Source organism: Phocoena phocoena, chromosome 14 (assembly GCF_963924675.1).
Source record: "Phocoena phocoena chromosome 14, mPhoPho1.1, whole genome shotgun sequence".
Classification (NCBI taxonomy): Eukaryota; Metazoa; Chordata; class Mammalia; order Artiodactyla; family Phocoenidae; genus Phocoena; species Phocoena phocoena.
In genome coordinates, this window is record NC_089232.1 from 70,547,663 (window position 1) to 70,574,966 (window position 27,304).

Here is a 27,304-nt window from a genome sequence, read left to right on the forward strand (position 1 = left end):
GGGCCAGAGGCTAGATATAAAGACTTCTTTTTTTTTTTCTTTAATATTTATTTGTTTATTTGGCTGCGCCGGGACTTCGTTGGTGCGTGTGCGGGATCTTTTAGTTGCGGCATGTGGGCTCTAGTTCCCTGACCAGGCATGGAACCCGGGCCCCCTGCATTGGGAGCGCAGAGTGTTAACCACTGGACCACCAGGGAAGTCCCTAGATACAAAGACTTTTACTTGAAGCTTGAAGACCTTCTAGAAATTTGGTGATCCTCAAACTGTGCTCCCTTGAAGAAGCAGTATGGAGGCCTGCTCTCAGTTGCAATAAAAAAGGCAGGTCTTTTCTCAACTCACAGGGAAAAGTAAGATAATAGATACATTTTCTCAATTTTAAAATTTCCACTAAAATTTAAAAAGACTTTTTTTTTTATCATGAACCTGTTCTGACATAGACAGAAATAGAGAGACTAGTATAATGAACCCCCATGTACCTATCACCAAAGTGCAACAACCATTAAAAGCTTTTCTAGAAAAAAAGTGCAACAACCATTAAAAGCTTTTCTTTGGCATCTGCTTCCCCCAACTGATAAAGGTCATCAGTGAGCGTGAACAGAAAAACTTTAAAGTTGATTTAATTTACAATATTTTAGGGATGCGTGACTTGAGATGTAGAGACTTGCACCCAGAATATATTTTCTGTTAGTAACGTTGTTCCTTGTTCGTATGATACAACTCAAGATTTCCACGACTTCCGGTACAAGCGCTAGAACCCTTGAGCCCGTTATTTCAGACTAGGGGCTGGGGCTGCAGAGTTACGTACGAGCTGGCCACAAGCTTACTCAGGGCACAGGGAAGGGGCTGGAATGGGATTGAGTTCAGGCTGCTACTGCCACGTGGGGGCCATCCCCAGAGACCACACCCGCCCCTCTTGGGCTCTGCCAGGGCACTAGGGAAGGGCTAGCTACAGGTAACAAGAGCATTGGGGAGGACTTCCCCGGCAGTCCAGTGGTTAAGACTCTGTGCTTCCACTGCAGGGGGCTCGGGTTTGATCCCTGGCCAAGGAACTGAGATCCCACATGCCTTGCGGCCAGAAAGAACCGTGGGGAAACACAGGTAGCTCCCGAGATTCCCAAGTGCCCCTCAGGCTAAAGGGCAGTAACTGTCTTCACCAGGCCTGTTTTCTGAGTGGCTTACCGTCCTCCTCTTGTGGTTTCCCCTTAGTTATCTGGCACTTGGCCCTTTCTTCTGAAACTACCTCACTAGGCCTTTCTGACCTCGTCCCCAAGATTCTTCCCATCTCCTCCAACTGCACCTTCTTAGCATCCTCCTCTGTCCCTTGACTGTGGCACCCCCAGATGTCTGCTCCCTCCCTTGACAGTGGCACCCCCAGATGTCTGCTCCCACCCTCAGCCAGTCTTTAAAGACCTTTTTTTTTTTTTTTTTTGGTTGTGTTGGGTCTTCATTGCTGCGCGTGGGCTTTCTCTAGTTGCGCTGAGCGGGGGCTACTCTTCCTTGTGGCGCGCAGGCTTCTCATTGTGGTGGCTTCTCTTGTTGCGGAGCACGGGCTCTAGGCATGCAGGCTTCAGTAGTTGTGACTCTTGGCCTCTAGAGCGCAGGCTCAGTAGTTGTGGTGCAGGGGCTTAGTTGCTTCATGGCATGTGGGATCTTCCTGGACCAGGGATCGAACCCGTGTCCCCTGCATTGGCAGGCGGATTCTTAACTACTGCGTCACCAGGGAAGTCCCCTCAGCCAGTCTTGCTCCCCTTACCACTTGTGTGCTCTCATAGATCCTACTCCCAAAAAAGACACATTCCCTACTGCCGAATACAAGCTGTTTCCCAGACTATGCCACTGGGAGGTTCCGCCAGCATTTCCAAACCTCAGAATGTGACGCCTGCCCTTTGAAGTTCCTGCAGGGCACCATCATTGAGCTGACAGTCAGAACCCTCCCTGTCTGAGTGCCCAGTAAGACACTGGAGCTACCAGAAGCCTAGGGGATTCCTGGTTATCCTATGACAAGGGCGAGGGATCGGTCACCTCAGGAAGAGCATCACCAAGGGCCTTAGGCTAATTCTGCCTGGGGTCATCCTCAAATCAGCGAGAGTTGGCTTTTGGCTTTTAAAGGATGAACTTGAATTTAGGGAAGCGGGAGGAAAGGCACTGCAGAAAGAGACATACAGCATGTGCAAAGGTTCGGAGGCACAAGGCAGTGTGGCCTTTTCAGGAATGGAAGTTCATGGTGGTGGGTGATGGAGCAGCAGGAGTGTGGCTGGGAAGCTGGGCGGGGCCTGAGGGCCTGTGTGCCCTGCTGTGGTGCTTCACCTGATCCCAGTTTGCACCTGGTCCACATGCCCCACCTGTAGGGCCTTCTTCCCTCAAAACATCCCCCTCAGCTTAGTTTCCTTTTCCCGTGACCACCCTTGTCGGTCCACAGTTACTGAGTGAGGTCTGCTCTTTACTGCGCTGTCTATCTGAGATTATCTGCCTCCCCAGGCTTTAAAAAAGAAATTAAGAAGACTTAGAATATCACAAATGAATGAAATTTTAAATAATTGGATGGGGAAAGTGGGGCATTTCCTCCTTCCCTGAGGCTGAAGTGGGGATTCCTGCTGGAACTGGGATGCTGGTGTCTGTCCCATCTCCTATTCTCTGCATCTCTTTGCCAGTCCTTTTAAGGATTAATCTCTGCTTTAGTCATGACCAGGTCCTGCTACAAAACCAGCAATGGTTCTCCACTGTCTCCCCATCATGTCAGAAATCCTCTGGTTGTTTCTCAAGGCTTCAACCCTCACTGTGACCTCCACGATGGCTCCACCCCACTTCACTACCATTCTGTAATAGAAAGGTCCCCTGTGAGGGACCAGTCTCCCCTTTATACGTCCTTCCTCCTTGCCGTTGTTCCTGCTGTGCTTTCCCCTATCCATTCTTCAGGGTTGAGTCCCAGAGTTGCTACCTCCTCCAGGAAGCTCTCTAGGATTTCTCCAGTCCACACTGACCTCTTCCCTCCTCCGCACCCCTGTAGTCCTTACTGTTAATATTGTTGGGTTTAGCAATCAATTGTACTTCATAAAGTATTTTTCACTAACTCTTTCTTACATGTTATGTCTTCACCAATCATGCCCAACCTGGTTTTGGGCAGGGAGAAGAGGCTCAATGAATACCTGTTGGTTGACTAAGCAGTTGGGAGGTGGGTGAATACGAGACCTCTTCTCAGGGAGCTCAGGCCCAAGCCATTGGTTTGCAGAGGTCCTGACAAGTGTACCTGGAGAACAGCGTGGGGCTGGGGGACTGTGGGCGGGCTCCCACGGGTAAGGCAGTGCCTGAGTCTTCGCCACCCTGTGCTCCTGCTGTTCCCACTGGGCCTCTGCTGTGCTTGAGTCGAGGAGAACCTTCCTTGGCCTGGCAGAGCTGGCCCAGTCCTGGGCAGCTGGGAGGGCAGAGGCGAGGCATCCCTCCACCCAAAAGGGGGCAGTTCCAGGCTCCTCCTTCTGCCTATTTTCAGAACAGAATGACCCTGAGGGAGCGCTTTAGGCTTAGGAAGGGCTTTTTACAGGTGTTACTTTATTAACCCTCATTACTGAGAGGCAGAGGCCTGGCCAAGCAGCTGGAACAGTCATTGAGCCAGAGAGCCTGCAGACTCCCAGTGTGTATCACTGCTTAGGGTTTTAGGACACAGTTATGGCCGGGCGATGTTATGACTCTCTTTAATCTCTTCACCCCAACTGATTCTAAATTACTTAGAGCCAAGGTACCGTGTCCTGCTGATCTAGGATCTGGTTTCTTTCCTGGCTCCCAACCCGAAAGGAAGGACTTCTGCATCCTTAGACTTATTAGATGCTTAATACATATTAAATACTGATAACGAATAACCTGTGGTCCAAATATCACATTATCTCCTCCCCTCCCCTCTCCCTCCTGCCCTCAGACCCCCCTCCCCTCCTCACAGGCTGCCCTCGTGGCCTCCTCTTTCCTGGAGGTGAGTCCAGATGCTGACTCGGCTACTTACTGGATGTGGGACCTTCAGCATCACTTACAGCTGAGCACAGCTGAGGTCCCTGTGCTGTTTCTAGACTTGGCTCTACTCTGCTCTCCTGGGCATGTCTCATCTTCATGGGAGTAGCACTCACCAGTTTGTTTTCTGCTTCTGCCCAACCTGAGCTTGTTCAAAGCAGGCCCTCTTGGCGCCTCCGCCCCCAGGGCCGCCATTCAGGAGGTACTAGGTAAAGGTTTGCTGAATGAATTAATGAATAATTCGGATCTCAGAGCTGTGTGGGTTGATAAGCTATACTACATAACATTTATAGCACAGGGCTAGTGTATAATAGGACACGGATAATGCTTTGTTGTTGTTGTTTTTGGCTTTTTGGGCCAAGCAGCACGGCTTGTGGGATCTTAGTTCCCTGACCAGGGATTGAACCCGCACCCTTGGCAGTGAAAGCGCGGAGTCCCAACCGCTGGACCGCCAGGGAATTCCCAGAAATGAATAATTTTTAAAAACTGATTTTACATAAGTATTACACAAATACATTCCTGTTAAAAAAATAAATAAACCCATCCCTTCCCAGTGATTTTAATTCCCCCATCAGAGAGGTACCTAATGCTATCAGTTTGGTGTACATATGACATGATTTTCTCTATCTGTGTGTGTGTAAATATATAATTTTGCTTCACAGTTGCTTTTTTTTTCTTTTCCTTTTTTTAATATATATAGAACCACACCGTAGTTTCGTTTTACAGCTTGGTTTTTCGCTTAGAATAAATCTGGGCAATCAAGCCACGTAATTACTGTTCTCTTCCACCATATGGATTACCACGATTTTATTTAACCATTCTCTTACTGGCGGACACTTGTGTGGTTTACAGTATTTTACTGCATAAGCACTGCAGCAGTGAACATCCTGGGTCATGCCTCTTTGCGCATCTGTTTCTCTAAGATAGATACCTAGAAAGAGAAATGCTGGGTTGAAAGGAATGTATATCTTGCATTTGATACAGTCTCTGCCAGATCGCCCTCCAAAAAGGGCAGTGCCAATTTATGCTCCCGTAAACAAGGTATGAGAAGATCTCCACCTTTGCCAACATCAATATTTTGCTAATCTAACGGGTGGGAAAACGGCGTCTTGTTATGATTGTAATTGGCATTTCCCAGATAATAAGTGAGGTTGGACATCTTTTCATATGTTTATTGGCCATTTGCGCTGCTGCTTCTGTGAGCTGAGCAAATGTTGCTTCCTCTTGCTTTATAACCCTGCAGTCTCAACAGACTGTGCTTCCTGTCGGCCCTGGGAAGAACAGCCTGTGAACGTCCAGCCTGTGAATGTCATCTCCTGCTGTGCTATATTCCATTTAATAAGCAACCGCTAAGCACCTACTACGTCGGGGGGGGGGGCATTGTGCTGGGGGCTTTGGGAATAAGGAGATGAATTAAGTGTGATCTCCTGGGCTTTAGTACAGGAGATGCGAGAAATGGCAACACAAAGTAGACCATTAAGGACTAAAACCAAACTATTAGCAAAGTATGTGCGTAGCAGTTTTAGGGGATTCCGACTGGCAGACGGTCCTTGCTTATTCACTATATGTAAACTAATGAAAACCTGAACGCTTGCAGGATGGCCTCAAAAATAACACCGCCCTTGAAGGAGATGATGCCATTTGGAGCAGGCATGACAAGTATACTTTACCAAAAGGCTGAACACATTTTAAAGGGACTCCTGTGACAGCTCGTAATCAGTAGTGAGTTCCAGGGCTGGCCTTTAGGATGGGCTGTGAAACTGTCATCATAGAGGCGCCCCATTGTCTCTTAAATGGACCGGCTGTTTGCACACTGGCGTGTTCATTCCATCTGGGGGGCACAGAGAGAAGAGCTCTTAGAACAACCCTCACTTTTTAGTGGTGAGAAAACAGTAGTGGGGAGGGTGGTCGTAATTTGAGTCTGGTCCACCAGCGGCCATGGCCAAGCCTGAACTAGGCCAAAGGGGTAGCTTTGTGAGCACGTACTCCATGCCAGGGACTGTGCCGAAAGCATTAACTTTCGCCACAGTCCTAAGAGATGATAAAGTTAATTTGTATATCAGGATTCACAAAATGGAGGCCACCCCTGTGGCCCAGCCCAGTTCACGAATCTAAACCTAGGTCAGTGCATGGGAATTCCCTGGTGGTCCAGTGGTTAGGACTCCGTGCTTCCACTGCAGGGGGCACGGGTTCCATCTGGGGTTGGGGAACTAAGATCCCAGCGTGCCTCGTGGCGCAGCCAAAAAAGTTTAAAGGATAAAATAAAATAAAATAAAATAAATAAACCTAGGTTAGTGCAGTTACAGGAAACCCTTGCCAAGGAATCCTAACATCCACCAATCATAATCCTCCAACTCAGTTTAGCGAGCTCACCTTCCCCTAGGAAACAGGACCGGCTGCCTCTTAGGGAAATTCCATCTCTCCTAGCCAATCATGCCCTGTTCCGAGGTGCCCCTTCTTACAGTAGGTGAACCTCGCTCTCGCCCAGCATCCCTGGTCAAGAGCGCTCGCGGCTCTGAGGTGCTGTACTCCCCCAGTCCAAGCACTGTTCTGCCCTGAATAAAGGACATCAAACTTGTTACTAAATTGTATATTTTTTCATTTGACAGGTATATTATCTGCAATTACTACAAGAACTAATTTTTATCCCCATTTTACGATTAGGAAGCTAAGATTCCCCTAGGTGAGGAGGTTAAGAGCCACGTGGATGTTCTTGTGGAGAGGCCCATGGGCTAAACCAGACTCCAGTTTACATGCTGCTTCTGTTTCGTACCCAGATGACTCCACTAGAACCGGGTCTTCCTGGTTTTCAGTCTTGGCTTCCCCTGAAACAACAGAATGGGGTGGGAGGGAGCACAGTGGCCCAGCCCTCCTGCCCATGCTGCCTCACCCCACCTCCGCCCTCACCCCACCTTGGCTGCCGGGTCTTGCCAGGTTGGGGTCCTTTTCACCCTGGGGACCCCTCCCGCACTTCCTGCTCCCCTCATTTGGTCCTGAGCCCTTGCCCTTGAATTACTGTTTTTTCATGATCTTATGTTTGATGTTGTGAAACTGGCTTAAGTGAATGGAATGAGATTCAGGAGGTCTGGTTTCTGGGCTCAGCCTCTACCCCTGATCAATTTGAGAAGGTCATTCTCTTCTCTGCGCTTTAGTTTCCTCGTTTGCGGTGTGACACAAATAGACTAGCCGACCCTCGAGATTCTGAAATTGCATAATCTAGGGGGAGGAGGACTGGAGTCATGACCTGTAGCTCCCTTTGTCTCTTATATGACCTTGTACGTACATCCTAAATTAAATATTTGAGTGAATTCTCAGACTTCACATATATGCCTATTCAAGAGGCACATACATAAAGCATCTTGATAAAGATGCTTAGAAAAAAACTTTCATAAAATTCACATTTTGTGCTAGAATATAGCTTTCTTTTTTTTTTTTTTGCGGTACCTCTCACTGCTGTGGCCTCTCCCGTTGCGGAGCACAGGCTCCGAGCGCAAATGCTCAGCGGCCATGGCTCACGGGCCCAGCCGCTCCGCGGCATGTGGGATCTTCCCGGACCGGGGCACGAACCCGTGTCCCCTGCATCGGCCCAGCCGCTCCGCGGCATGTGGGATCTTCCTGGACCGGGGCACGAACCCGTGTCCCCTGCATCGGCAGGCGGACTCTCAACCACTGCGCCACCAGGGAAGCCCTAGAATATAGCTTTCTTTTCCTCTTCATGATGGTCCCCTTTTCTTCCTCTGTGTTTTCGGCCAGGATCAGAAAGGTGGGACATGAAGCTCGTCGTTGACTAGGCCTGGGCGTGGGAGGGGCTTGAATCCGTCACTAAGAACGCTGATGTTGCAAATGCCCTCCCCACCCCCCGTCGGACAGGCACATCTTCCTGGGGCGTTTCCTTAGCTCAGGAACTCACATCCTTGTTCTGACTTTGGTCGCCATGTTCCTAGGTCTGCCCCTGACCGCTACTTTTCATTAGTCACACAATCATCTGTTCATTATTTTATTTTTGGCTGCATTGGGTCTTAGTTGTGGCACGCGGGATCTTCGCTGAGGCGTTTGGGATCTTTCATTGCGGCGTGCAGGCTTCTCTCTAGTTGTGGCGCTTGGGCTCCAGGGCGTGTGGGCTCTGTAGTTTGTGGCACACAGGCTCTCTAGTTGAGGTGCGCGGGCTCAGTAGTTGTGGTACGCGGGCTTAGTTCCCTGACCAGGGATCGAACCCACGTCCCCTGCACTGTAAGGCAGATTCTTTACCACTGAACCACCAGGGAAGTCCCTGTTCATTATTTTAGAGAGTTACAAACCTTGACTGAGCAAATACTTTGTGCTCAGGCTTTCAGAAAACTCCATACGCATCTGGGTCTCTACTGTGTTCCCACATTTTCTAGACACTAAAGAAACACATTTAAAGGAATGTGAGAATCTCACCCTGGGAGAGGTAGGCAGGTAAGTACTGCAATAGGTTGCAGTAGAAATGTGAGGAAAGGGGCCATGGGAGCGGCTAACTTGCCCTGCCAAAGGAGCCCGGGAAAGCTTGCCCAAGAAGAGACATCCTGCAGGCCTGCCACTGGGACAGGAGTTTGCCTAACAGGGACAGTGGGGGGAGGGCATTGAGTGGGATCATGAGGTAGGTGGTCCAAGAAATCCTCTAGGAGTTTGGGATCTAGAGCACCTCAAGATTTCTTGCATATTTAGTTCAGCTTTTGGAAACATCCTCATAGCCCTTGCTACGAGGCAAACAGGAGAAGACATAACGGTGCCCTTCTCTCTGCTTTGTTTTAAAGATCAGACCATTCGTTAAGGAGGTCCAGGGAGGCTCAAGCATGGCGGGGGTCAGCTGGACTCTGTTAAGGAGCCAACGCTCTAGACGAAGGAGTGAACGGACTTGTGTTAGTATTTCTTAGATACACACAGCACCATGCTGGCGCTGTAGGAGACCGCTGCACCCAGTCCCAGGGCACACATGGTCTAGAGGAGGAGGCAGGAGTGCTCACCGTGAGCTGCTGTGTCAGATGCAGTTCTGTGCTCCTGCCACCAAGAGTCTGGTGAGCACAGAGGAGGGCGAGAGAGCTTCTGCAGGAACTCCTGGAAAGTTTCATGGAGGAGGTGTCCTTTGAGAATTCCAGTAAGGATAAATAGAGAAGGTGTTTCAGGAAAAAGAACCACTGAGGGCAAAGAGAAGGAGGCATGAAGCTTCTGGGTTGTTTAGGGAACAGCAAGAGATCTGGTAACTAGGTGTGGGAGTTGGGGAGGAAGAAGAGAGAAAACTACAAAGGGAGATGGTCAGATCGTCACCAGTCTTCCTGTCATAGTGAGAAATGCAGGCTTCACTGTGTAGAGGGAGCTGGAATACGAGAAAACTTGATGTGTATTTTGGGAAGATAACCGTGGCCGCATTGTAAGGGGGCCCAGAGCAGGGAAGGTTAGAAGAAGGACCAATTAGGAGGGCATTACGTCTGGAGTTGACGGAGGGTCCAGGCAGCGGGAGGCAGACTTGGTAGATACAGCTTACCTCTGGTTGGCAGGAAGAGAGAAACCTGCCTGGGGTTTGGGGGCTGGGGGTGAGGGGACATTATCTCAGCTAGGGAGGAAGAGCAGGTTTGGGGCAGGAAGGTGGTATGGACTTTCCATTTTCTTAAGGATGTATTTTGATGAGCGGAAGTTTTTCATTTTAATAAAGTCCAATTTAACCAAATTTTTCTTGTATTGGGGTGTGTGTGTGTGTGTGTGTGTGTGTGTGTGTGTGTGTGTGATCTCTGAGTTCTCTGCCTACCCCAGGGTCATGAAGATATTCTCTTAGGAGGAGTGGACTTTTTTTGTGTGTGTGTGGTACGCGGGCCTCTCACTGCTGCGGCCTCTCCCGTTGCGGAGCACAGGCTCTGGACACGCAGGCTCAGAGGCCATGGCTCACGGGCCCAGCCGCTCCGCGGCATGTGGGATCTTCCCGGACCAGGGCATGAACCTGCGTCTCCTGCATCGGCAGGCGGCCTCTCAACCACTGCCCCACCAGGGAAGCCCGGGAGTGGACTTTTAAGTTAGGTTTTGGACAAGCTGCTTTTGAGAAGCCAGCGTGGTGGCTGTTGGTGGGGAGAGGGTTAGCAGGCACTCAAGAGTCATCCACCTGGAAGGCAAGTGCAGGCTGGTGAGCAGGGAGGGAAGAGCCCAATGCATGGAGAGCAGCCCTGCCTTGAGAGGACCCGGGTAGGGAGCGACAGGCACTTGGGGCCTCTGGGAGCAGCTGGCTGGCATGCGGTGTGTGTGTGTGTGTGTGTGTGTGTGTGTGTGTGTGTGTGAATGTTACCATCTTTCTGACTTGCCATTCTTTAATAACAACTCTTCACAGATGCCATATGACTCTAGTCAATGATTAGTGGGCAGTATATTTTAACTTTTCACTTCTAACTCAGATGGATTAAACAAAAATAGGGATAAAACAGTGCAGTCTCCTATATATTTGAATCTAGATACTGTTTAAAAGGCAACTATATTGGGCAAACAAAAAACCAGAAATTGAGTTGGACTTGCTTTATATATACCAAGGATGCTATTAGAATTCAGTATTTCTTAAAGGGCAGGTTTGTGTATTACCCGGGCAGTGCGTTAAAAAGGCACATTCCAAGGCCCCATTTTGAAACTAGGAGGCAGAAACTCTGGTGGTGTTCCTGAGAAATCTGATTTTCTAGTCAGGTCTCCATGGTTCTGGGGCTTGTGAAAGTTTGAGAACCACAAAGCTTCGGATGATTCGAAGTAAACCAAATCTGACAGCAGAGATTCCTCCAAAAATGCATTTATTGTATCACCTACCACCCTGTCACCCACATCGGGGGTCTCCCCACACATTCGGATCACCTGGGAGTTTGCTTTAACCACCGCTGCCTGGGCCCCTCGCTCTGGGTCCAGTACATCTGGAATTTAACGATGGGCCCTGGCCCAGAGCATTCCTGAAACTCTCCAGGTGATTCTAATGTACAGCGGGGTTGAGACTCTCAGACCTTGAACACACCAGCCAAGGGAGAAGTACGGGCTCTAAGGCCGGCACAGCTAGAGAACCGTTTCCAAACGTCGGTGGGGGAGAAGACCGGAAAGGACTTGGTTCGGGGATTCAAACTTTTCCTTTGGGATGGAGATGGTAGGCGGTCCTGCTGTTCTCAGCAACGGTTTACCGCACTTGCTTGTCTGCTGGGCTCCTCCTGGGTCTTCTCTTTGGACCCTGAAACTTGATAGGGTCTGCATGCCTGAATCTGAATGGTGGTCCCTGAGGTCCCTCCCTTTGACCCCTGGAGGCTGGAGACAGGGTTGGGGGAGGGGAGGAGAAAGCAGCCCAGGCTGTTCAGGTTTACCTGGTTCCTGTTGATACACCGCCCCCCCACCCCAGGTATAAAATTAACATTTCTCTCCAGAGTCTAGTTTTTAAAGCAAAGTGACAGTATGAGCTTGTGCGTAAGATTCTTTCCACCTCTTAAATGATAAGCCCTCCGGACTTCCTTTGATCTTATCTGTAATACTCAGCAGATACTTGTGGTCCCCTTAGACCGATCAAGAAACTAAGATACAGAGAAGCTAGGTGCGTACTGACCGTCCTGGCGTCGGCTGGGATTCCCTGCTCACATGCTGCTCCGTCTGTTCTTTCTCCTGGCGAGGGGCAGGTGAGGTCTGGGGACCTGCAGCAACGCCATCGCCACCCCTGCTCCCCGCCCAGAGCCTGCACTCGACTCGCTCCGGGTTAGGGGATGGAAGTGCTGGGGGCAGGAGACTTGGGTTTGTGGAGAAGCCTCCCCCCCGGAGCTGTAGGGAAAGAGGATGCGGATCGGCGCGGGGAGGGAAGAGGCAGCAGCTGAGGCTCCAGGAGCCTGATGGCAGGTCTGGAGAGTTGGGGCTTCCAAGCCCTCCCATTAGGGAAGTGTGGTAATGACCTGGGAAGGAATGGGGGAGCCAGGGAGGAATGAGGGATGCCTGGGACAGAGGCGGGGAGTTGGAGAAGTGAGGGGTCAGCGAAGAGGTGGCTCCCAGACCCTGCATTTTACGCTCTGGATCAGAATTTATGTGACTGAGCGGATGGTACACCAGGCCCCAGGCAGCTCTCCTCCCCAGCGGGGGTCCGTACAGCTGTGCTCCTGCTTCTCCCTGGGAAGCTAATGCGGTTTGCAGATGCCCCCAGTGATCTGGCCGTGCTGTCTGGGAAACCTGGGAGGCTGGGCCCAGTCCTGGTTCACCCTCTCTCATCCTCCCTTGAGGCTTCCTGCCTTTCCCGATCCGGGCCACCTCGGATTTCCTTCAGCACATGGAGAAAGCATCTCCACCACATAATTTACCATCTAATTGCATGCTGTCTTGAATGAGGGCTGTGGTTTCATGTGCGGTGGGTCTTGGGCACGCAATTAGGCTGTGAGTAACAGGCGGGTGGAGGCCATCTCCTGCACTGTCTCCTCCATGTCCTTCCTGGCCTGGCTACTGCATGTGCTCGGGACTCCTAGGGCTCCTGGACCCTAGTGTTTAGGTGTGTTTCGGGCAGGCTCAGAGGTTGGCTCCAGGGTAGAGCACAGCCTCCTTACAGTTCTGAAACTAGACTAGACTGGCGGGGGAGGGGGGTGCCCCTGCCCCATGGCATTTGCCTAAAGCTGTGCCTCTCCTGGGCCCAGGTTTGGGGAGGGCACCAAGCCCAGCTGGGCTGGCACCCTGCAGTTGCCATGGTGACCCTTTAGCTTTCCTCCCGAAGGAGGATGGATTTCTCTTTCAGCCCAGATCATCTGCCTGGGCAGCCACCATGCTGTACACTCTGGGAACCAGACTGCCTAGCCCCACTACCTTCCACTTTCTGCCACAGGGGACGGTTTGTTGAGAGGCTCAGTTTTAAATCCCAGTCCAATATCAGAGACAGCGTGTTCTCGTTTCAAGGGGGAGCAAGAGAGACAGGCCCAGGAGGTGGGCAGCTCCCCTCAGGTGTGTGTTTACCTCCTCAGTTTTTGGCTCTGACCCTTTGGGTGGGGGGCTGAGTCCCCTGTAGGCCTGTTTCCTCATTTGTCACAGCCAGGGCCATTGGTGGTCTCCACACCTGGCTGGTATCAGAATTACCTAGGGAGGTTTTAATAGATTCCTGGGCCCTACCCCAAGCCAGCTGATCTGCATAGGTGGGGCCCAAGAATCTGTATTTTTAAAAATCTCCTCGGGTGATCCTGATACAAATAAACCCAAATGAGTATGGGATTCTCCTGGCAAGGTGATCTGTGAGGCCCTCACAGGAAGGAAAGGAAGCTCTGCCCTGTGCTGAGGATTGACAGGCCTTACTGGGGTCCCAGGAGCTTCCGAAAAGCCCGTTGTAGGTCAGTCTTGTCAGGAAGCCGGTGTTTCCTGGTCATGCTGGCTAAGCCAAGACCAGGCCCCCACCTTTTCCCCACAGGAGAAGCCAGGAGAGAGAGGATGATGGGCTGGTGGGGGGGGCGCGCGGGGGGCGGGTTGCCATAACAACCAGCTCCAGGCAGAGGCCTCCCTTCCAGGGGCTGGTACTTCACCCCAGCAATGGTGGTTTCCATGGAGATGGGTTACTGAGGGACAGGGGGAACATTTGCCCCACTTAGTGCATTAGTCAGGAGGTACCAGAAGGCAGAACATCTCTAGGTGGGATCCCTGGACCCCTGTCAACTTTGAGTTCCCCCCACCGTGGCCTCTGCTCTCTGGGTGCAGGTCTGACGCTTTCTCCCTGCTTGGTTGCGCTCTCTGCGACCGGTCTCCCTAGCAACAAGTCCTGCTAACTCCTTGTCGTTGGCTCTGTGGCTATTTTTAGCTTCATTGCCAGCAGCCCAGTCCTGGTCATTTGCTTGCAACCTCCATATGGATAGCAGGGGAATAGGAAAACAAAGATTCCTGGCCTCTTTCGGGAGCCCTGGACCTGGACCTCTTAGCACCGATCGGAACTTTGCTGTGGAAAGTACCCGTCCGCATCTGGGAACTTGGTCAGTGGACTCCATATGAGGCTCCTGAGACAATGTTGGATTCAGTTCAGCAAACACTGCTTTCATCCTCTTTTCAGCCAGCAAGAGGCTCTGGTCCACACTGCTTGCATGTGAACCTGAGTAAGATCCCGGCCCTGCCCTCTAGGATTTTTAATTTTGTGGAGGAGAAAGATGAGTACACAATCAGCTTAGTACAGGCAAAGACTGGCAAGTGCTAGGAGAGGATTACAAAGTGCTCTGGGAGTATGGAGGAGAAGGAGGGACAGGGTAACTTTTCAGTGGGGGAAGATCAGGGGGAGGGGCTAGAGCAGCACTGTCCAGAGAACATTCTGCAATGAGGGAAATGCTCTAAAATCTGTGTCCCCGGTACAGCACCCCGAAAACCCACATGGACTCTTGGACACTTGGGACATGGCTAGTGCACCTGAGGAACTGAATTTTTATTTAATTTTAATGAATTAAATGGCACATGCAGCCAGTGGCTCTCTTATTGGCCAGTTCAGGTCTAGAGAAACCTTCTTGGTGGAGGTAACTGGTGAATTGGGCCTAGAAGGATAGGTGGGATTTTGGCCAGAGGAAGGGGAAGGGGAAGAGCAAGGAACAGCACGAGCAAAGGCACAGAGGCAGGGAAAGGGCATATTTGGGAAACAGCAAGTGGGTGGGCAGAGTGTGGGCTGTGTGATGTAAGTGCTGCAGGTTGTGGGGGCCTTGAATGCCATGCAAGGAGCGTAGATTGTAATCAGCAGGTAGTCACAGGTCTACTGTGTAGTACTGAGGCTTTTGGGCTGCAGATGGAAGGGCAGGCCAGGATCAGAAGAGACATCCATCTTGATCTTGTAGCCTTTGCCTGGATAAGGTCTCGCTGGTCTTGGGGTCAGTGGGAATGTTTATGTGGCAGAAAATATGCAGTGTCCTCCCAATATGTGGCTTTGCAGATGGCTTCTTAGGGATCCCGGCTTCTCTGATTCTGAGTACAGGGACTCGGGGGTAATGTCCTGTTTGCGGGAAGCAACATAACCTCCCCACCTCCCACCAGCACTGGATTTTATGACAGAGCACGCCACAGAACGCTGAACTTTGAGTTAAAACCAGTCAGGCAGGCGTGGCATTCCCACCTGCACCTGTGGGAGTTGCTGCTCTTGGGTGGAGGATCACGACTTAGCATCTCACGTCAGCTCTGTGAGCTGGAAAGTCGGATTCACAGCACATCTTACAATCGTGCTCTTCAGAGACAGGAGTGTGACGTACACCAGGATGTTCAGTTTACAGATTTATAACAGGACTTGTCCTTTCAACGCAGATCCTAGTGATACAGGACCTAGTGGTCCTGATGTTTTCTGGCAACTTACTGGCATCAGAGTCACTGGAAAATGTAATTAAAGTTAGAAGTTTGCTTGATGAACACGGGATAAGTGCTGAGAGTCAGGTGTCCTTAAGAGGTGTTTTCATCAGGCCTACTGGATCACTGCTATCGGCCTGCCAGACAGGAAATGTGCCCTCTCTTTCAGGTCACCCTCCCTTTTGGACCATGCTGGACACTTCCTCTCCAGCGCTTCTTTTAGGCTCTTGACATCCGCCAGATCGTCTTTTCGTCCAGGGGTTCCTCCTCAACATACTTCGAGAACATTTCCAAGAACCTGGCTCACTTTACATGACCCTGCTATTTTAGGTTGACTATCTTTATCTTAATCAAAAGACCTATCCCAGTAACCACCTGGGAGGGTTACTTTGGAAGGTCGAGGACATATATGACCTGAGGATCCTAGAAGGCTGCCCTAGTTTTTTCCTGACCTTTTGCTAAAGTCACCTCTTACCCTAGATCTCGGGGTCTCTTCTGCGTTGAGGTCTCTCTCTGCCCACCAAGTACAAAGAGGACACGAATCTCAGTCTGAGTGACTTACAGTATAGAAAAGGGTAACCTTACCTGTCTGTGTAGCTACAGGAGAGGGGCGGTGCTCTAAGTAGCGAGGGGACACCTTTGAATTGGGCTTTTTTTGCTTCAGTTGGGAGCTGTGTGGAAGAGGTAAGATTTGAGCTTAATTTTACTAAAGCAAATTTTTTTTATTGAGGTGTAGTTGATTTACAATATAAGTTTCAGGTGTACAACACAGTGATTCACAATTTTTAAAGATTATACTCCATTTATAGTTGTTATAAAATATTGACTATATTCCCTGTGCTGTATACTATATCCCTGTAGTTTATGTTATATATAGTAGTTTGTACCACTTAATCCCCTACTCTTATGTTGCCCCTCCCCCCAATTTGAGCTTAATTTTAAAGAATGAGAATAAGGAAGTTTGGCAGCTGGAGGGAAAGGCTACTTTATTAAGTGGGCCAAGAAAAAGTGAAACTGATGGCCCTGGTCCATCCTGACACTTTGAGTCCTGACTGCATGCATAGGCGTCATTACTTACTGAAGAAGTCCCGAGACCATGGAGTGCAGAGTCTAAGGTGTTTAACCGCATGGTGATGGAAAAGGAGATGCCATAGATGAGATAGTGTTTTTAAAAAGAGCCGGCTAAGCCAGATCAGGAACTTCATTTTGAGAGGAGGCCTGGGGTGAGGTCTAAAGTGGCCTGGGAGGATGCCGGGGAGGCATCAGTGAGAGAAGCCAAGCAAGTCTTATTATATTCCTTAAAGGGTGGGAGCAGGCAGGAGGTATAAACTCACGGCTTCTCATCTCTGCTTGGGGATCTTCTGAAAAATTATACCAAGCAGGTACCTTGATTGAGTTGAAAGATGGCTTGGAGCAGAATAGGGCCTGTGTTTTATGGAACGGCTCCTCTTTGCTGTATGGGTTCTGGATCTCAGTCAGGGTGGGGAGAGGAAGTTTGTACTCCCTGAGTATTATTTGGAGAAGGCTCGCTCTGATTTGGAGTCCTCTTCCTTTTTCGGGGCCTGCTTGTTCTGACGGCCCCCAGAAGGGTGCTGAACCCCAGGAGGGATGGTAGGTAGGCTCTCCTTCACAGCCCATCTTTTGACCTCCTTATACCAGCACCTGTTCCAGCTGGTTTGTTCCCGCAGCTTGTGGTTGGAAGCCAGGCACCTGGGGGCATTATCTCCTTAAGTGATGCTGGTATTCCAGGGCCTGGGAGGGCAGATGTCATCACTCCTGTTTTGCAAGTGAAAAAAGACTTCTTGGAGTTAAGTGGCTTGTCCAAGGTCACAGTGATAGAACCAGAACCCCAGTCCAGATCCTCAGCTCCCCTGCTCTTCCTTTTTTTTTTTTTTTTTTTTTTTTTTTTTTGGTGGGGTGGTACGCGGGCCTCTCACTGCTGTGGCCTCTCCCGTTGCGGAGCACAGGCTCCGGACGCGCAGGCTCAGCGGCCATGGCTCACGGGCCCAGCCGCTCCGCGGCATGTGGGGTCTTCCCGGACCGGGGCACGAACCCATGTCCCCTGCATCGGCAGGCGGACTCTCAACCACTGCGCCACCAGGGAAGCCCCTCTTCCTTTTAATTCATCTTGCAAACAAACCAGGCTAATCTTTCTTTCTTTAAAAGGAATATTTATTTATTTTGGCTGTGCTAGATCTTAGTTGTGGCACGCATGTGGGATCTAATTCCCCAACCAAGGATGGAACCCGGCCCCCTGCACAGGCAGCGTGGAGTCTTACCCACTGGACCACCAGGGAGGTCCCCAGGCTAATCTTTCCAAAATACCCATTCACCCTGTCATGTAAGAAAACCTGCGGTTATTCTTCACTGCGATAGGATATATCCATCAACATCTCTCTCCGCACCCCTTAGCTTTAGTTGTATTGTGGGGCGGGAGGTGAAGGTGGGCAAGTGTTTTCCTCCCTATCCAGCCTAACATCTCTTATTTCCTCCCTATCCAGCCTCATTCCAAATCTGATTCATCCTCCAGGTTCAGCCTCTGCTCTACACTGACCTCCTTAACCTCATTTATCATTGATACTACTTATTTTTGTTTGGCTTCCAAGCCATCCTGGCCCATCAGGGTGGTTGGTATTTGTGGTGTAGTTCTCTTTATAGATGCTTTTCAACGATCTTTTCCAATCTCTCCAAGTCTAGTTGAATTTGTCAGCTCCTTGAGGGCAGGGCCAACAGTGTCTGCTTCTTTGATGTCGGGAGGGAGAGGGAGAGAGAGGGGGAGAGGGAGAGGGAGAGAGAGGGGGAGAGGGAGAGGGGGAGGGAGGGAGAGAGAGAGAGAGAGAGAGAGAGTATATGTATGTATGTATGTATATAGATAGACATATATATACACACACATATATATTCTTCTTGGGGGGCGGGGCCTCTGCTCAGGAGGAGGGAACTTGAAATGGTTGTAGCTGCACCTGGAGGCTCCGAAGGAGTGCAGTCTTGAGCAGCAGATGTCTGCTCCTGGGAATGAAGGAATTGCTGTACTTTTGAACTCCTCCTCCCCACCCCCCAACCCCGCACCTTGCAAACAGGAAAATGAGACATCCAAGGCTGACCCAGAGTGACCTAGGGGACCCAGGGACTTGGCCAGGAAGTGATTTTCAAAGCCTGAACTCCTCTTCACGCCACGCCGTTTAAGGCAGAGGAGACCACCCCCCCGGCAACGCTCCCAGTTCCCGTTCTGGAGCGCACCCAGTTCTGTACGGGCGCTTTCTGCCCATCTCTGTGTGCTTTGAGTTTTCCTACAGTTTCCTGGGCCTCTTCGCTCATCTGTAAGCTTTTCCTTTTTTTTTTTTTTTTTTGGTTGTGCTGCTGAGACTCACTTTTAACAACTTTCTCCTGTCTCTCCCAGACGGCCCGAAAGCTCCTCTCTCCTTTTGCCTGCGCTCCTGGTTCTCTGGGCGCTCGCACCTTACCTCCGCAGCTGGAGGGCAGACCCTTCCCTCCCGGTTCTCCTCCTTCCCTCCCCGCGCGGCCCGCGGGCTCCCGGCCTCGCCCCCCGGCTCCGCGCCGGGCTCTGGCGGAGTTGGAGGAGAGGGGGCGGGGAAGGCTGGCCGGTTGGAGGGGGCGGGCACCGCCTCCAGCCTGGCCTGGGCGGGGCCCTGGGAACGGGCGGAGGCCCAGCCGCGCCCCCAGGCCCCAGCGCCGGCCCGCGCCCCTCGGACCGAAGGAGAGGGGCTGGCCCACTGCCAGCGTCTGAGAGCCGGCCCCCTCCCCCGGCCCGCTCGCAGCCAACCAGGCACTCCAGCGGGGCCCACGTGACCTGGAGTTCTAGACAAAGAAAATGTTCAATCCCTCCCCCCCACCTCCCCCTCCCCCTCTCTCTGGCCCCCTCCGCCCCCCAGCCCCATCGCCCCCTTCCCCTCCCCCCAGACGGGCAGCTACTTACAGAGCTTCAGGGCTGGGGCTCACACCTGAGCCGGACCACAGAGGGGCTGCACCTGGCCTTATGGGTAGGTTCCTGGATGGAGCCCTGGGGAAACTGGGGGCGGGGAGGCGGCCGGGGCCGGTGGGAGGATCTCTGGGCCTGCAGCCCTCTGGGCTTGAGAAGAGTCAAGTCTGCCTCCCCGGCCCGCAGGAGCTGGCTCCCCTGCCTGGCCTGAGTTCTGGAGATGCTGAGTTACTGCTGTCCCACCCACTTCCTCCTCAGGAGCCCCAAGCCCCACTCCTTCCTGCGCTCAGGTGGGACCTGGCGGCTCAGGGGCCAGCAAGAGCAGGCCTGGTGTGAGCCTGGGGCAGTGGTCAGCGAAGGCTGGGGGCAGGCCCCGGCCCGTGGAGTTGGGCTAGCAGCGGCGGTTTTGCTGAGCTGGCTGGCAGATGGGTTGTTGGCATTTCCTTGCTGACCTGTGTTCCTGGCTGGTGGACCACGCCGTCCTCAGGCTGTGCCAAGCTTGTGGCCTCTTGAGAGGGACAGTTTCTTCTCCTGCCTGTTCCTGGGAGCCACCGTCAGGCCGCCAGAAAGAAGTGGTGTCAGGGTGGGAGGGAGCAGTGTGACCCTGACAGGGGGCTGTGGGGTGGCCTGACGCCGGCCTGTGATGGGAGAGGCACCTGGGACAGCCCGGGGTCCGCGTGGGTCCCTGGACCTCTGACCTTTGGAATGGGAAGCAGCCTGAGTCGCAGAGAGAGGTGGAGGCGGGACAGCTGCCCGAGGAGACGGGACTGGATGGGGAGGCCATGCCTCCACCAGAGTGGAGTTACCAGTGGCTCTCCAGGCAGAACAAACTCCAGGCCAAGTGGCCTCCTTGAGCCGCCGTAGTGGGGCTGGTGTGGTGTCTTCCTGATCCTGCCCAGTCTCTTGGCTACTCTGGGGTAGGACCTTCTGAACTGAGGCGGGGCGGGGGGGGGCTTTAGCCCAAAAGCCCCAGCCCAGAGTTAACCCTTATTTCTCCTATTGTCCGGGGGGTTGGCATGAACGTGGAAAAGGGGCCTCCTGCACTGCCCTAGGCAAGTCTATTCTAATGAGCCCCTCCCCCACCCAGCCACCCTCTCGCCCCTTCTTCCCCTTTCCTCTTGCCTCCTGCTGCTAACCCACCCCCTTCTTCCTTCCCCCACCCCTTCTGGCCTTGTCCCGATGGAGGCCCCTTCCTCCCCTGCCTGCCAAACCATGCTGGGTGCGTGTTCTCCTGCACCTACTGGGTTGGGGGCGCTTAACAGCCGTCAGCAGCACCGTCTGACAAGCTGGGGGAAGTTGTGGGGGAAGAATAATGTTCAGGAACTCACTGTGGAGGGGTTGAGAAGAGAGACAAAGGGGCTGAGGGGGAGTGAGGAGGGTGGTGTCAGGCACGACTGCCTTCTAGACTGGGGGAGGCCGGGGGGAGCCCGACGCGTGTGCCCCGGCCCCCCGCAGCGCTGCTTGCTGGGATCCTTTCCCCCTGCCGCCTCCTGCCACCTGCGCACCTTGTTCTGGCTGAGGGGGCCCGTCGCCCCTGGAAACTGGGTCTTTTGGCAGAATGGTGCTGCCTTCCACCCAAGGCAGCACCCTGGTCTAGGTCAGCGGCCGTCCCTGAAGTTCACGGAGGCATGGTGGAGGGAAGGGAGCAGAGACTGCTAGGCAGAGCACTTATCTGAGCAGATCTGGCCCTGGGATAGCGCAGCCGCAGCTGACAATTCTGAGAGAGAACCTCTCTCCCCACAGGCTTGAGAGCACACCTAGGCACACCTTGTGGGAGAGGAGGAGGTAGATTTTAGGAAGGGGTGGGGCAGAATCCCCCAGGTGAGGGTGGGGCTTGGGAGGGAGGAGCAGGTCCTCTGCGTTCTTCCACCCTCACCCCACCTCGGAGCTCTCTCTCCCAGCTGTTTGTGGGCTGGGGGCAAAGGATGCTTTATCCCATTTTAGAATTTGTTGAGTCAGAGAAAGAACTAAGACTTCCATCCTCGTGTTTTAGGAATTGCCACAAGAAGCAGATTTGGTCTGTGGCCAGTAGGCAAAGACTTGAAGATAGATCAAAATAAAATGAATCTAAGGGACAGTAGACCATTGAGCTGTTCTTAACCTGGGACCTGGGGGTCCACTGACAGGCTTTGAAGAGGCCTTGGAATTCTTGGTACATACATACGTCAGCTTCTTCAACCAGTCAGAAAAGGTTAACAGAAATCCTTCAGTTCAAACTCCTTTTTAGGTGGAGCAACTCAAGGGACTGCTCCAAAGTCGGCTGTTAATTAGTTGCAAGGCTAAGACAGGAATATAAATGCTGTGACTTCCAGCTTAGAGGTCTTATACTCCAGGTAATCTTGAGGGTGGGTTTGTATTCACAGCTCTAAGCTCTCAGGGAAAGCTTCATGTTGAAGGTGGGATTTTTTTCCCTTTGCATCTGGTGTGGTGAAAACGGGTGCAGAGCCTTGAAGCTTGAGGGCCACGTGTCCTAGATTCAGCCGTTGGGGTGAGATGGGTGAGATTAGGTTGAATGGCCCTCAGAGCTAAGTATCAGGCATTTCATTCTCCTCTGCAGGGTGATGGGAATACTGGAGCAGGTTTTGAGAAGGAATGGGCGTGCAGGTCATAGCCTGAAAGATGAGCATGAGATGGTGAACGGTGAAAGGATGGAGGCTGTTCAAATTGGGAGAATACTTGGGTTTGGATTAATTTGTCAGTGGGATGGCAGAGAGGATGCCTGGCTATACTGTGGACTCCCTAAATAGTTGTTGAAAGAATAAGTGTATTTATGGATCTGAAAGGTGCATGTAGAAAGAAGGCGTAGAATCTGGTGACAACATACATTAGATGTGATCCTGAGAACTCCAGGATGGCGTGTGAGCATGGGAGCAGGCAAGCTCTTCTGGGGCTTTTCGTGGTGGTTGAGCAGATGGGGAAGGAACCGTGCGCTCTGAACACAAAACAGTGATTTCTTCGTTACGTATCACAACAAAACTAGAATTGTGGTCTGGAAGCCAAGACCAGGAAGAGAAGGGGTCGATTGCCCAGGAAAACTGTGGAGAAAAGGACAAGAGGATCCATTTCTAGATCGGGGAGTAAGATAGGAGAGGCTGGAGCCAAGGTCTGTGCCTCATCTAAGGGGCGTGGTTAGTATCTGAACAGAATTGATCTCTCCGTATCAGAAGATGGGCAACTGCTGATGCTGACAATTGAGGAAGATTAGACGAGGGAGGAAGATCTCCTAGGAGGCAGAGAAGGCTGGCATTGAGCCAAGTGATCTGAGCTCACCTCTCAACTTCACGTCTTTCTGTTTTCCGTGGCAAGCTGGTTGAGTTGATGAGGGAAGAACTCCTCTCTCCAGCCCCTTACCTTCTGTCACTGTCTCCAGACCCTGGAGAGATTGAGAAGAGCCCCTTGAGTGTCAGCTCAAGGTAACTTCTGTTCCTTGTTTCCCCAGGCTGAGAAGAAAGCCAAGGTGATTGCAGTAATGAATGCTGTCGAAGAAAACCAGGGGTCCACCGAGTCTCAGAAGGTGGAGGAGGCCAGTCCTCCTGCTGTGCAGCAGCCCACCGACCCCGCATCCCCCACTGTGGCCACCACGCCTGAGCCCGTGGGGGCTGACGCTGGGGACAAGAACGCCGCCAAAGCAGCTGATGATGAACCGGAGTACGAGGTGAGCGGCTGGCTTCACCTGCCTCGTCCAGCTCCTCCCGTCCTGCTCTCTCTACCCGACCCCAGGCCTCTTTGTCTCTCCAGTCTCGCTCTGTCCATTCAGATGGCGCTCCCTCCTGGCTGTCCTGACCCTCAGATGCCCAGGGCTGGGGTTGCTTTGGGGGGAATCAGGGTGGCAGGGCCTCGTGACCACCATGTAATGACTTCTGCTCCTTGGGGCTCCAGGACGGCCGGGGCTTTGGCATTGGGGAGCTGGTGTGGGGGAAACTGCGGGGCTTCTCCTGGTGGCCAGGCCGCATTGTGTCTTGGTGGATGACGGGCCGGAGCCGAGCAGCAGAAGGCACCCGTTGGGTCATGTGGTTCGGAGATGGCAAGTTCTCAGTGGTGAGTCGTGGGGTTTGGCGGTAGCCTGGCAGGGGAGGGCGGGGAGGAAGGGGTCTTGGTCCCGGGGCCTCTGGTTTTGGCTGGGGGCGTGGTTCGGAATTGGGATGGTAGGAGGGGCTCTGCTCGTCTCCACTCTGTATATGTGCGATTGGAGGAAGCCCTTGAGATCATTAGGTTGCACTCCAGACAAGAGTCGGATGTCTTCCAGGAACCCTGTACCCAGAATTCCCTTCCACCTGCATTCAGGTCCTCCCCGACACCGGGGCTTGGACTCCTCCTTTATGTCATGTAATTATTTCCTGGTGCATCCAGTCCTCTTGAGGGCAGAGGCCGGGCCCTAATGGCCCCACCCCTGACCACGCCAGGCAAGTGGTGGGTGCTCAGTGAGTGTGGAAGGAGGAGCAAACGAGGGCGGGTTGTGCCTTCAGGTGTGTGTGGAGAAGCTGATGCCGCTGAGCTCCTTCTGCAGCGCCTTCCACCAGGCCACCTACAACAAGCAGCCCATGTACCGCAAGGCCATCTACGAAGTACTGCAGGTCAGTGCCCCTCCGAGGGACTCAGCAGGGCGAGCTCAGACGGCAGGGACCACTTTTGGTCTGGAAGCTGGAGCACAGGGCTTAGGCCTGGGCAGAGGGTCTGCCTGGGAGGCCCTCGGGCCTCCTTTTCTCCTTACTCGTCTCCTTTCTGCACCTTCTCCCACCTCTTGCCTGAGCCCACCTTCGCTACTCTCCCCACACATGTTGCCCTCCAGGTGGCCAGCAGCCGAGCGGGGAAGCTGTTCCCGATGTGCCACGACAACGACGAGAGCGACACTGCCAAGGCCGTGGAGGTGCAGAACAAACAGATGATCGAATGGGCCCTGGGAGGGTTCCAGCCCTCTGGCCCCAAGGGCCTGGAGCCCCCAGAAGGTAAACGCAGGTGCACCAGCAGCTCCGCACCCAGGCTCGGAAAGCCGTGCTTAGGTAGGGCCGTCAAGGCCTCCTCCATCAAGCTTCGCAGTGGGAATGGCCGCTGTCTCCCTCTCCCTGGGGCCAGGTAGGGCCAGTGCCACTCTGGGACTTTGAACAACCTGCTCCCCCTTGGCTTGCTGGCACCAGAGACTTGGGAGCTAGGAACAAGCTGGGCACCGGGCCGCACCCTGCTACACCCCGTTGTAGGTAGATGGTCCAGGGGAAGAGAGCTGGGATTCCTCGTCAGCCAGTAACCATGACCTCATCACATGCTTTCCCGATCCAGAGGAGAAGAACCCCTACAAAGAAGTTTACACAGACATGTGGGTTGAACCCGAGGCAGCTGCCTATGCACCGCCCCCACCAGCCAAAAAGCCCCGAAAGAGCACAACTGAAAAGCCCAAGGTCAAGGAGATAATTGATGAACGCACAAGAGGTAGTTGGCCTGGCTCTGGAGAGAGCGGCAGGGTGAGGCCGGCGCTCAGAGGAATGGGCATGACCCTCGAGGCCTCCTCTGACGCTGGGCTCTCCTCCCCTCTGCAGAGCGGCTGGTGTACGAGGTGCGGCAGAAGTGCCGGAACATCGAGGGTGAGTCCTGAGGGGGCAGCTGGGCCTTGCCCCTGGGAAGTCAATTGTCTGTTCCACTTGGGCCCTAAGGTGGTGGCCGGCACGGAGTACTATAGGTACCGAGGAAGGTACGATGCCGTGGGACATCAGTACTTGGTGACAGGATGTGTCCTTCATGTCCCACCACCTCCAGCCTGCTTGACACACACATCTATCTTCCGGTGCCACGATCTTTCCTGTCGGTGGTGGGAACTGGTCATTAGGGTTTGGGACACTCCAGTGGGTCAGATAAGGGTGGCCTCTCTTGGATCGGAACTTGCCCTTTTACCTTTCCTCACCTTCTCTCATCTGGGGGTCATTAGTGCATCCCATATCTGTCTCCCTTGGCCTAGTGATGGTGTGTCCAGCTCGGGGCCCTCAGGGCCAGGAAGGATGAAGGCAGGGGCCTAGGCCTTAAGGGTTGACTGACCAAGGACATCTCCAGAGTAACACAGGGTCAGGCCCCGTTCTCACAGCGGGTTCTTAACCCTCGTACCATGCCTTTCCTGGAAGGCGGCATTGCTGCTCAGGGAGATGAGTGGGCTCCTGAGATCGGGGCCACGCTGCCTCCCTGTTCCATGGGGCCCCTCCCAGACTCTTTCCTGCCTTCTTTTCTGGCTGCTGTTCCAGCACGCCCCTTGTTATAGCTTTTCTGGACCTGGGCTTCGGCCCAAGCGGGGAGGGGGCCCTTCTGTGACACTCACTCTGCTTCCTCTGTTGCCCAGACATTTGCATCTCTTGTGGAAGCCTCAACGTCACCCTGGAACACCCTCTTTTCATCGGAGGAATGTGCCAAAACTGCAAGGTAGGGGCACACCCGGCAGAGGCGAGGCCCCAGCTGGCCACACCTCCTGGCCTCTGGGCCGCAGGCACCTGGGATAGCTGCGAGGGTGACTCCGAGGTTTGCTCTTGAAGCAGAGTCCTGATAAAATGGATCCTTGGGTTTCAAGCGTTTGACTTGCTGTTGCTTTTCCTCTGAGTGTTCCCTGCCCCCTCTAAAGCCCCATTCACGTCCCCAGATGTGGGCTCACAGTCGCTAGTGTGAAGTGGGCGTGGACAGGCTGATGGGTGGGTCGCCGTGCCCTGGGCGCGGGGGACCACAGGGCGGTGCAGGCCTTCTTTTCCGGGCCTTCCCACGCGCCTCTCCTCGGTTTGTCCACTGCAGTGGGGAGGCATGGTGTCCCCTTCCCAGATCTGTGGTCTGGGCTGGACCCTGGCTGGATGGGTAGCGGGGTCGTGTCTCCAGGGCTCTGTGTCGAGGTTTCAAGGCCAAAGCCCAGAGGCTGGGTTCGTAGCCTGCCTTCACCCTGGCTGGCCTGGCTGCTGCCCGGCGGTCTCTGAGCCTCCGCCGTGCTCCCTAGAACTGCTTCCTGGAGTGCGCGTACCAGTACGATGATGACGGCTATCAGTCCTACTGCACCATCTGCTGTGGGGGGCGCGAGGTGCTCATGTGCGGGAACAACAATTGCTGCAGGTGAGGCCCCGCCCCCGCGCGCAGCGGCCCTCCCTCTCTGCCCTGCACCGCGGCCACCCTCCATGCGGGACTGGCCTTGGGGTGAGGGTCCCCTCCGCTCCACTGGGCTTCCTTCCAGGTGCTTTTGCGTTGAATGTGTGGATCTCTTGGTGGGGCCGGGAGCTGCGCAGGCAGCCATTAAGGAAGACCCCTGGAACTGCTACATGTGCGGACACAAGGGCACCTACGGGCTGCTGCGGCGGCGAGAAGACTGGCCCTCTCGGCTCCAGATGTTCTTCGCCAATAACCACGACCAGGAATTCGTGAGTGCTGGGCCGAGGGTGGCGCTCCTCACCCCCCCACCGCCTGCCAAAGCCAGAGGGCAGACTCCACCAGAGCGAGAGTGCTTCGGTTGGTCGGGGGCCCGGGCGCCGGGCAGCGGGGCCTGAGTCGCGAGCGGGCTGTGCAGGTCTGGAAATCCCAAGCGCTCACAGTTGGCCGGGAGGCCAGCCCCGCGTGCGGGTCTGTTGGACACTCCCGGACACTCACCTGGCCTGTTGTGCTGGCTGCCTAGGACCCTCCGAAGGTTTACCCACCTGTCCCAGCCGAGAAGAGGAAGCCTATCCGGGTGCTGTCCCTGTTTGATGGAATCGCTACAGGTGAGAGTCATTGGCATCTTCGTTCTGGGACGTGGGAGCTGGGCTCAGGGGACTGTGTGTGCGTAACTTCGGCAAAACAGAGTGACAGTTAACGTTACAACTGTTAAAATATTACCATAAGGAGGAAACTTCTGTGTTCAATGAAAAGTAAAACTAAGTGGTAAACCAGCACGTTTGGTGGGCATTGCCTTACTGGGGACGTGAGGCCGGGGGCGGGGGGCGGGAACGGGGGCAGTGGGAGGGAGGCGCTCCAGCAGAGGATAGAGCCGTCGCTGGTCAGAGACTATGGAAGATTTTCACAGAACCTCGAAGGACAGACTTGGCGACCAAAGCAAAATCACGGGCAGTCCTGTTGTGCTTTGATTATAAGTCGCAGTGA

General features: G+C 53.4%; 1 protein-coding gene across 4 annotated transcripts in view; it reads left to right on the forward strand.

The window, feature by feature from the left end:
• Positions 1-27,304, forward strand: part of DNMT3A (DNA methyltransferase 3 alpha) — a 71,364-nt gene that overhangs the window by 36,019 nt on the left and 8,041 nt on the right. For 2 of the 4 annotated variants that reach the window (XM_065890939.1, XM_065890942.1), the window contains 10 exons: positions 22,659-22,874; positions 23,099-23,257; positions 23,686-23,793; positions 24,009-24,165; positions 24,494-24,643; positions 24,751-24,795; positions 25,539-25,618; positions 26,175-26,287; positions 26,406-26,589; positions 26,841-26,925. In XM_065890939.1, the coding sequence (XP_065747011.1) occupies positions 22,659-22,874; positions 23,099-23,257; positions 23,686-23,793; positions 24,009-24,165; positions 24,494-24,643; positions 24,751-24,795; positions 25,539-25,618; positions 26,175-26,287; positions 26,406-26,589; positions 26,841-26,925 (1,297 nt within the window). Of the gene's footprint in view, positions 1-19,273; positions 19,281-21,780; positions 21,853-22,658; positions 22,875-23,098; positions 23,258-23,685; positions 23,794-24,008; positions 24,166-24,493; positions 24,644-24,750; positions 24,796-25,538; positions 25,619-26,174; positions 26,288-26,405; positions 26,590-26,840; positions 26,926-27,304 lie in introns of those variants that run through there. The other 2 variants (XM_065890941.1, XM_065890940.1) reach the window with 2 other exon arrangements.